The sequence below is a fragment of the Corvus hawaiiensis genome, chromosome 16 (assembly GCF_020740725.1).
Source record: "Corvus hawaiiensis isolate bCorHaw1 chromosome 16, bCorHaw1.pri.cur, whole genome shotgun sequence".
Classification (NCBI taxonomy): Eukaryota; Metazoa; Chordata; class Aves; order Passeriformes; family Corvidae; genus Corvus; species Corvus hawaiiensis.
The window spans coordinates 2,526,134-2,536,669 of NC_063228.1; the positions used below are offsets into that span (position 1 = coordinate 2,526,134).

Below are 10,536 nucleotides of genomic sequence, written 5' to 3' on the forward strand. Positions count from 1 at the left end.
GCTCTTCACCGCGGAGGGTGGTGCGAAGACAAGGGACACGGGGGTGTGAGCAGACACCGAGAGGGTCAGGCCGGGCCCGGGAGGAGCTCCGGCCCCAGGGCGGCCTCAGGGCGGCCCCGCCGCGGCTCGCGGGGCTCGGCCCGGGCCGGTCCCGGAGCGCTCCCGGCCCCGCCCCGCCTGACGTCAGCGCCGCTCGCAGCCAACCAGCGCACGCGGTGCGAACCGGGCCCCGCCCCCCGCGCGCTCGCTGCCCATAAAAGCCGCGGCCGGCGGCGGGCGCGGGAGCGTTGTGAGGGGAACCGGACGGGACGGGTCGGACGGGACGGGGCGGCGGGACCCGCTCCAGGCACCGCGGCTCGGCCCCGGCCGCCCCGCCGAGCGGGCGCTGCGCTCGCCAACCGGGATGCTGCTCGTGGCCGCCGGGCTCCTGCTCGCCGTAGCTGCTGGCGGGCGGGGGTCGCCGGCCGGGGAGCAGGAGAGCCCGCCGGGCAGCCGCTTCGTGTGCACCTCGGTGCCGCTGGACGCCGCCGGCGCGGGCTGCCCGCTGCCCCCCGTGCCCATGCAGGGCGGCGCGCTGCCCCCCGAGGAGGAGCTCAAAGCCACGGTGCTGCAGCTGCGGGAGACCGTCCTGCAGCAGAAGGAGACCATCGGCAGCCAGCGGGAGGCCATCCGGGAGCTCACCGGGAAGCTCAGCCGCTGCGAGGGCGCCGACGGCAAGTCCGCCGCGGGGGCGTGGAAGAACGAGGTGGGCAAGGGCAAGGACACGATGGGCGACCTGCCGCGGGACCCGGCGCAGGTCATCGACCAGCTGAGCCGCACCATGCAGACCCTGAAGGACCGGCTGGAGAGCCTGGAGGTAGGGCCGGGCAGCGGAGCCGCTTCACGTCTAGCGGGCACTTCGGGATCCTTATGGAGACAGATCCAAACTGGCCCAGCCCCGGGGGCGAGCGGCTCGGTTGGCTTGTCATGTTCTTTTGGTTATTTATCTTCTCTCTTTAATGGTAAAAACCCTCAGGGGCTGCTCTTGAATGTGTTCTCCCACTGCGTGGGGGAAGATTATGGTTTCCCTGCTTGTCACCAGCTTAGTTTCTGTATTAATAATGTGTAAATCTCTCTTTCTGGGAATGTGACTTCATGTGGTTTGAGGTACAAAGCTGACGTCTTGGGCAGTAAGACCTCGGCATATGGTGCTGAACAGACCAGTGGTAATGAGGAGATTGTGTTGGGCAGATGGTGCAGATAAGATGATGTACTTAGAGCTGACATAGAATAAAAAGAGCTCGATTCTGTGCGCCTCTGAACAGAAAGGGGATTTGGTCCAAGCCCACCGATAAGTGATTTCCATGAGCCTTTGGACAGTGCCCATGTTTTGAGTGCTGTTCATGGAAAGGTTTTGTAGAGAGGTTTCTCACAGGATTCACGCTGATTTTGTTTTGCTTTTCACACCCTGAAAGCCTCACATGTGTCGTCCTGCTGTCCTCCAGTCAGTGCTGATGTGAGGATGGCGAGTAACTTCTGAAAAGCTGTTCTGTCAGCACTGCTTTGCAAGTGCAGTTTCGAATGAGCTGTTAGTATTACATCCTTTTATTACTACTGCTGTCTTCCTGAAGCATTCTTTTTAGGGCTGTAGAAGAGAAACTCCACTAGAATAACATGGTAGATGGAAACGTTTTGTTAGTATCTTTAAAGGTACCAGTTTTCTTTGAGAGTGTGAGGTACCTTTTTTTTTTTTCCAGTTCGAATAAGAATACTTTCACTGGTTAATACTTACAGTTGATCTAAAGAGCACCTGACTTTGGTAAATCTGGTTTCAAAGTAGCTTAATTTTTAATCTGAAATGAAGTGATAGTTTTTCTGTTTACTTGCCACTAACAGTAAGTAAAGCAAAAATTGTCTTATGTGCCACATGTATACATATTAATAGGAGTGCATCAGACCTGCTCCCTACATTGATTTTATTGAACTTAAATGTATGAAAACTCCTTCGTATAAAGTGCTGGAAGCCTCTAACAAAAGTGCCCTTTTGTTTCAGGAGCTGTTTAGCTAGAGTGCTGATAAAAGCACTGAGCATGACAAGTGCTAAAAAGCAGTACCTCTTCTGTACTTGCTGGAGAGCTCCATGATCTTACTTCCCTCCTTTGAATCAGGAGCATATCTGCATTTCACAGTTTCTGTTCCAGAAGTGACAGGTTTTTTTTCTTTTTTCTGCTTTCCCCTAAAGCACCAGCTCCGAGCCAACGTGTCCTATGCAGCCCTGCCCAGTGACCTGCGGGAGATGCTTCAGCGGAGGCTCGGGGACCTGGAGCGCCAGCTCCTGAGCAAAGTGGCTGAGTTGGAGGATGAGAAGTCTCTGCTTCACAATGAGACCTCAGCCCACCGGCAGAAGACAGAGACAGCCTTGAATGCATTGCTAGAAAGAGTGTCTGAATTGGAGAAAGGTAATTGCTCAGAATCTAAGTGCTTCCCCATGCTGATTAATTTTGCTTACTCCTTCCTTCCAGTGCAGTAGACTAAATTTGGGCCTTGAGGGGAAGACATTAAGGTACTGGACTAAATAGTAGGTGACAGTGCAAATACTTGGATTCTCCTTTTTCTTTAATCACAGGCTTCTTGCTTGACAGGCAGTTGCCTGGCTTTGGCTTCCTGTCTCTTAATTTGTCGTGTGTGGGTGGCTAGGATGAAACTCTTAGTGTTTGTGGGATGGAAAGATCTATAAGGAGGCAAGTGGAGATAGGAATAAGTATGGCATGGGTGTAAATAGCTACATAATGTCAAGCACACATCTGAGTAGGACTGCCTTTATTTGGACTGAGAGTCATATGGGCTAAATTTAAGTAGCACAACTACCTTTGATGTCATGAACGGCATTTTATATCAGCTTTGTTTTCTGATGCTTTGGAAGTATTGATGGTGACCTTTCCTTTTGTTGCTGGTTATGACTTTGGATAACTGCAGATACTTGAATTGTGCCCTACTCCAAGCTTACAGCCTTCAGAGTTTACAGTAGATTACACATGGTCCACTGGGGGACACTCTCGTAATCCTAGTCATTCATTCTGATTCTTGACTTAATTATTACTGAGATCTCTCTGCTTGAGTAGAGTCTGTTTATTGGAATTACAAATGTTTGTGGAAGTGACCTAAAGCACAGAACTCTTTCTGCATTGACTGTATACAGGTACAGGGTGGACCGTGTAGGGCTAGAGTGGCAGTAAATATCACTGCCCAATCCTTAAATGAGTGAATAACTCAAGGTGAATAACTTTCTGCTTAGAAGCAGCTTAATGGACATGCCTTCCAAATGGTACAAACATGCATATCTCATGAGTTTAGAAATGCAGCCTAAAGGACCCCTTTCTGTAATACTGTATCTATTCTTCTTTCATCTAAAAAGTGTGAAGGAGGGGAAAAGGGAAGGAGGAAGATGATCTTCTACTGGCTTTTAGTATTTCCTGAGAGCCAAGATAAAGCCTAACCTGCAACTAAAGCTATGGAGAATTAGTGGCCTGTTAATGTCTTATGTGTCAAGTATAGATAGTCCTTGTCTCTGAAAGATGTGACTCATATCAGAAAGAGAGAGTGGTGGGAGAACGAGAATGTGTAATTCAGTTAGGCTAAAAATAACCTGTTCCCACCTTTATTTTTTTGTGTGGGGAGTGAGGGCTGTCTTAAGTCTCCAGGGAAGTGGAGAATTTGGGACAGGAACCAAGATAAAGTCCTTCTTTTAGCTGTGCAATTTGCTCTCTATTACTGTACAGCTTAGCTGTTCTGGTTCATCTGTGAAATCAAAGTCAGGGTAATAGTGATCTAAGAACTTATCTTTTTTTGTGTGTTAAATACAGACTGTATATGATCTGACCTCATTTGAAAGTAGTATTTCTATTGTGCTTTTATTTAAAATGCAGTATTATTTAGCATTTCTTCCCCACAACTACCTAGAGTGTCAGAAGCTCCTCATTGTCCTGAGACTAAATAGAGGAAAAAACCAACTTGCAAGGTGACACTGTACGGTCTGGATTGTATCTGTAGTTGTGGCAGCTGTTTTAGTTACCAGTGGGGCAGAAGGGTCTAAAACTGTTGTGGTTCCCAAAGGTTTCTGTTAATTCCTTCCCTGGTTGTCTGCACTGACAGCAGGAGATGATGTAGGAGAAAAAGCAGGAAGTAGAATCCTGCAAATAGTAGTGCCTGGGCTTCAGTAGCTTTGCTGGAGGTACAAACAGATCATTTACTATGTCTAAACCTATTTTCTCTATCTCTGAAAGGCAATAACAATATTTTTTGCCCATCTAGCCCAAAAATAATTGCTCTTTTAATGGGATATGTTTCTGGTTTTCTGTGTGAGGTTGGTTGTAGCAGCCTAATGGAGGTTGTTCTACATTACCCTGCTTTTTTTATTTGCTTAGAATTGAGAACATTTCAGTTCTCTAAGTTCCTCAAGACAGATTCAAGAGAAAGAGAAGCTTTTTCTTCTCCCACCCCCTCGTTCTGTGAATAATGCAGCCAAAACACTTCAGTTGCGTCTGAGAATGGGAACTGAGAGAATGCCAGGGGTTTAAAAAATACATATGAGAGTTGTGGCAACCTTTTGTGGCAACAGCTTTTCATTTGGACTGAAGTGTGAATTTGGCAAGGGAATTAAATTTGTTTCAGGAATGTAGCAAAGGAAATGAGTGAGACTCAGAAGAACAGGCTGCTAAAAAGTTGAGGGTGACATTACTACAGAACTGTGGGTTGTATTTTGTGGCATGATGTGGGATTTATTTCTTAATACTTAATTCTAGAAAATTATTTATAAGCATCTATATCAAGTATAGGATACAGAATATTGCATCTTCAGAAAGTTTTGGTCTTAAGGGTTCTCAGTTTTGTAAGCATGTCTCAGAATATCTCACTGGGTTATATCACTTCTTTTAAACCAGTTTGAATTGTTTGAAATAGGCAGGCCACCAGCCATGAACTAAGCAATGAAGATGTTCTGCCATCTATTCTTTTGCTCTAAATGAGCAGAAATAAACGAAATAATTATCACAATGGGGATAAAATCTATTTGTATTTTTATGTGCAGCAAAATCAACATTCATTAAATACTACTTCAATATACATTTTTTTCCTGTACCTCTCTAAAGTGATTAAAGCCAAAGATTCTCAATATCAATTGTGTCTTAGCCTGAATTACCAATACATTGTTTTGCTTAATGTTAAAGGTTTTTCTTGCTCCATGTACTTGCAGGTAACAGTGCATTTAAGTCACCTGATGAATTCAAAGTCTCCCTTCCTCTTCGCACAAACTACCTGTATGGGAAGATCAAGAAGACTCTGCCAGAGCTCTATGCTTTTACTGTGTGCTTGTGGCTGAGGTCAAGTGCTTCTCCTGGAATTGGCACTCCATTCTCTTATGCTGTTCCCGGGCAAGCCAATGAAATTGTCCTCATAGAATGGGGGAATAATCCAATTGAACTGCTGATTAATGATAAGGTGAGACTTGATGAACCCTTTGTTGTCAGCATAACCAGAACAAGGCCTGACTCTTTGGCACCTTTGCACTGACTCCTTCCTTCCCTCTGAGAGCAGCCTTTGAGGTGGTACTGTCTGCTTGTCTGTTTTCCACTTGCTGATTACAAATTGCTTTTATGAACAAAGCACTTGAAACAGAAGTTAAATGGTACAGATATTGGTGTGTTGAGACAAAGCAGCTTGACATGAGATGTGCACGCACTTAGGTGTTATCTGAAGTTACAAGCAGATCTTGGCTTCTTGGGTTTTTTTTTTGTTGTATGAAACACAAGCAATAGTTGAAGCCACACTACTGCAAGACCTGTGAGATCTAAGCCAGCTGCAGTGTTTCTGTTTTTCCAATTGTAGAAGTTACAAATGTTGAGTGATTTTGCAGAAGACAGAGAGCAAAAGGCTCTCCACATAATGGTCTGGTTTTGTTATACTTGGTGATTGAACATCAATTTAAACACGATTTTTCTGACTTTGGATACAACTACTTCATACCATTGATGGTTTCTGACAAGCTTCAGAAAGAAGCTTGAAGAAAACAAGACCCATTGAAGCTTGTCATTAAAGCAGTATTTAAATGCTTCCTTTCTCCCCACCTTCAGTTAGGTCTCCTGGTAACTCACTGCTCTGAGGGATCAGGTGTTTACCTGCACAACTCAGGTGGTTTGTCATGTGGCTGATTATGAACTTCTAACAGTCCTATCATCCTCCCAGATCAATAACCAATTATTTTTAATGGTTTGTGGAGGAGAAGCAAACTTGAGTCTGCTTATCTTTAGCAATAACTTTTTTCCTCTTCAGTATTATGTCTGTAGTCTCAGTATTCTCTGAGGGTTTTTTTTCTTCCACATCTCAGCTGCTCCATAGCCCACTGCAATTATGTCTTGATGTTGACCTGAGTAAGTTTTCAGATCAAATTCCTAAAGGAGCATGATTTCTCCTTATTGTGAGGCCTATGGAACTGTTCCCACAAGTTTTCCTGGTAGCAGACAAATCCATTAGTCAAAGTTGTTACTACAAATGCTGCTGGCAAGCCCCAGATTTTAAGAGGAGCTTAATGTGAGCACTGGGTGGAAAGTTATGACTCAGCACTGAGATTTAAACAACAAATGCCACAGATTAATATGCAGGATGGGGGTTGGTCTCTTCTCCCAAGTAACAGGCAACAGGAAAACAGGAAATGGCCAGAAGTTATGCCAAGAGAAGTTTTAATTGGATATGAGGAGAAATTTCTTCACTGAGAGGGTTGTCAAGCACTGGAACAGGCTGCCCAAGGCAGTGGTGGAGTCACCATCCCTGCAGGTATTTAAAAGAGGTGTAGATGTGGCACTTGGGGACATGGGTTAGTGATGGCCTTGGCAGTGCTGGGTTAATGGTTGCACTTGGTGATCTTAGAGGGATTTTCCAACCTAAATAATTTTGTGGTTCTGTGGAATCCTACAGAGTAGGACGTGGACTAACTCCTGCCTCTAAAGTTTTTGCTTTTGAGGACAGAGTAGATACTGTCCCTCTTTACATGTTGGGCTTGAACTGCTAGATTTGGGTTGCCACATGCATGATTCTGTTTTTTGTAGGTTGCCCAGCTCCCTCTCTTCATTAGTGATGGAAAATGGCATCATATCTGCATAACATGGACAACCAGAGATGGAATGTGGGAAGCTTTTCAGGATGGAGAGAAGCTTGGCACTGGGGAGAATCTTGCTCCTTGGCACCCAATTAAACCTGGAGGTGTCTTGATCCTGGGTCAGGAACAGGTGAGTGAATGACAGTGTTCCAGGGTTTAAAGAAAAACAAAATCAAAACTCCCCAAACAAACAAGAGCTGTGAGAATTTCTCTGTTAAACACTTGGTCCTGTTGTATACACAGTATCAGGAAGACTGAAACAAGGCAACAAATACTTAATGCAATCACACATTGGTATATTTGTTTCACTTATTAAATATTCAGAATATTCCTGTTGTTGTTAAGTCCTTTTAGAATATTGAAAAAGAACCCCAAAGGATTTTGAAGCTTGCCTTTCTAGTTAGCATCTCACAAGCAATTGCCTGTGAACTGTGTGGCTCTTGGCTTCACTTTATTTCTCTATTTATATTATACATTTACTACAAAATGTAAATATTCTACCAAGTAGTAGGAAATAGTCTTTCTTCAGGATTCCCGGGTTCACGGTGAAGCAATGAAAAATTAGTTTTGTCTTGATATTGATTTTAGTGGATACTTATCTGTGACATAAATGACAGTTCAGTACCCTAATACACTCTGCAGAGCAGATGCTGCAGCTCACTGCTGAGTGTCTGGCAGGTTTCCTTTATCTCTGTTGTGCTATTTGCCTGCACTGTGCTTGGTTCCATCCTGTGCTCTCAGTTCCATGTCAGTGTGATCACCAAAAATGAGTGATTTGTGTCCTTGGGTAGTGAATGGAGCAAGCAAACACTTCTAGGCTTATGCAGTGGCAGTTTAAATCACTCATTTGTTACAACCAGACAAAACCTGTGTATTTAGACTCAAAGATCAATTCTCACAGGCCCTGCAGACAATTGGGCAAGGGCTGCAGTTATGGTTTAATCTATAGCCATAAAGCTTTCAGGGTAACCTTACACATCTCTGCAGTTCTTGCAGGAGTTGTCCTGTGCTAAGCTTGCAAAGTGGCTCTTTAATTAGCCTCAAAATTTAAAGCTGCCTTCCTGCTCTGCTGCTTGAGGGCAAGGTTGGTTATGTGCAGCCTTTCTGTGGTGTTTTGCAGTCACCACTGCTTGCCTTCGGTTGTTTTGACACAGTTCAGGCTGGAGCTTGTTACTGTTCCATAGAATGCCTTGTTCAGTGTTGCCCTTCTAGAAACCTGAATTCGTTCATCTCTGTGACCTAACTCTGCACCTCTTTCTAGCAGTGGGGCTGGGTGGGGAGGGACTTCAAGTTTGAAGAGGAAATTGCCAAAATAACCTTTTCATCTAATCCTAACTCTTGTGTGCCTAAAGGACACAGTAGGAGGAAGATTTGATGCAACTCAAGCCTTTGTTGGGGAGATGAGCCAGTTCAATATATGGGACAGGGTCTTAAAAGCTGAAGACATCATGAATATTGCCAACTGCTCCATCAACATGCCTGGCAACATCATCCCCTGGGTCGATAACAATGTGGATGTGTTTGGAGGTGCTACTAAATGGCCTGTGGAAACATGTGAGGAGCGTCTGCTTGACTTGTAGCTGTGATCACTTCCCATCCAAGTGCCCCCTTTAGTAGGACAATCTTCTGTGCAATCTAAAGCACTTATTTTTCTCCTTGCCCTTCCCCAGTCTTAACTCCTTGAAAGAATTAAAAAAAAAATTGAGTAAACTGCCTCAGTGCAAAGATAGCTGCTAGTTTGGGGCATCGAGCCTGACTATGAAAGGAGCACTTCTTGGCTAGAGCAGCCCTTGCTTTCCTATGGCCTGATCCAAAAATACACTTTGGCCTGCAGCAGCCTTTTGGTTTGGCCTGAGCTTAAACCATCAGTTCTTCTGCAGGGAGGGAGAACAGCCATGCACACTTCACTGTCATGTTCCTGACAATGTGCAGTGCTGACAGCACCAGGATTAACAGGCTGAATGTGAACCCTTCCTTCCAGTCTACTGTCTCCCCTTTGAACTGAAGCCATTCTTTTTTAGCCCTTTTTAAAAAAAAAAAATCACTTAATCCTTACACTGCAGTGGTTATGGTGCAACTATGGGTAGAGCAGAACAGCCACTGTCTGAGTGCAAGGCTTTTGCTTTTTAATTTGCAGATTAGAATTCCTTATGTTATGATAAAGAGGTGATGTATTTGAGACACATTGTACCAGTTCAGTTTGAAGAAAGGGCTGTTTAGTCAGCACAGCTCCACTGAAGCAGAGGTGCTTCAGGTGAGGTTCTGTCCCAAAGCCTGTCCTTTGCTAGCCAGGATCCCAGCATAGGTGGGTAGATGAAAGATTGTACTTGTTTTTTCTGTAGGCTGAATGTACTGAATTCCTAGTGACTTGGCTTGTAAGCTTTTCTCTATTGTTTCTCTTGCTTCAGTCAATGTCTTTATTTTTTTAAATATACAAGCTGTGATTAAGTGAATTTCCATTTTGTTTTGCTTTGAAAGGCCTTTTTATGAGCAAGTGCCAAAGTTCAGTTTCTGCTTGCTGAGAATTGCTATCTATTTTTCCAGCATAAAAGTCTTCTGCACTGGTTTATATGTTATTATAATGGTCCTACGTAATATGAAAATGTGCTGCTTTTTCAATTCTTGTTGACTGTCTCTTCTGTAAGCACTGGGCTGACTGCTATATTTTTTTATCATTTTCTCTCAATATTTTGCAAACAATGTTGCTGTTTCCTTGGCATTGATGTGACTACTTGGTTTGTGGCTCGCAGATAGCAAATGCACTGTACTGGGAAAGAGTTAATACTTTTGTTATTTAAAAGGAAAAGGATTTAAAGGGGGGGGAGGGGGAATTTATAAAGCTAAATATCATATTTTATTTTTCATATGTTTGAATTGTAAGAATAATATGGTGACAGTCCCATTTGTAGGGTAAAGTTACATATTTCCATGAATATGTAGTATGCTGTTCTTAAAAGAAAATTCTTATAATGAACTTTTAATTAAAATGCACTGTAAAATGAGTCTCTTGATTCTTTTATAGTCACACAAGACGCTGAGTATTCTCTTTCATAGCTTTTATGAATTCACCTGCTCTCTAGACTGGTGGAAGTACAGTCTTGTAAGAAGTTTTCTTTATTCCCTAAATGCCTTAAATCACAATCTTCAAGCAAAGGGGGCTTAGGTGTGTGGAGCCTTAGCAGTGGAGAGGGTCTGTGCATTTGGGTGTGGTGGGTGTTGGAGCTCCAGCTGGGCTCTGCCTGCTGCTGCTGCCTTGGCCTGGGATACAGAACATAGTTCATACTTAATTTGATGGTTTTGATAAACTGGAAGTGACCCCTTCTGGGTGGAAGTAGTGAAAGTAGGAAAGGTGAGTGTCCAAACCAGTGTGAACAGAGCTGCTCACCACTGAGGTGACTGAAGTGTGA

The 10,536-nt window shown here is 44.1% G+C and overlaps 1 protein-coding gene across 1 annotated transcript; it reads left to right on the top strand.

Annotated features, from left to right (window-relative positions):
• The first annotated feature begins 299 nt into the window (after window positions 1-299).
• On the top strand, window positions 300-10,131 carry NPTX2 (neuronal pentraxin 2). The gene is made up of 5 exons (XM_048321139.1): window positions 300-856; window positions 2,222-2,438; window positions 5,231-5,475; window positions 7,080-7,259; window positions 8,482-10,131. Exons 1-5 carry the CDS (start codon window positions 404-406, stop codon window positions 8,707-8,709), a joined length of 1,323 nt encoding a protein of 440 aa, XP_048177096.1. The 5' UTR covers window positions 300-403; the 3' UTR covers window positions 8,710-10,131.
• Window positions 10,132-10,536: the final 405 nt, after the last annotated feature.

Bases quoted from the DNA above. Each gene is read 5' to 3' on its own strand.
- NPTX2 (XM_048321139.1), top strand. From the start codon at position 404: ATGCTGCTCGTGGCCGCCGGGCTCCTGCTCGCCGTAGCTGCTGGCGGG. The intron at 857-2,221 runs GTAGGGCCGGGC...TTTCCCCTAAAG, and splicing joins ACCGGCTGGAGAGCCTGGAG to CACCAGCTCCGAGCCAACGT. The intron at 2,439-5,230 runs GTAATTGCTCAG...ATGTACTTGCAG, and splicing joins AGTGTCTGAATTGGAGAAAG to GTAACAGTGCATTTAAGTCA.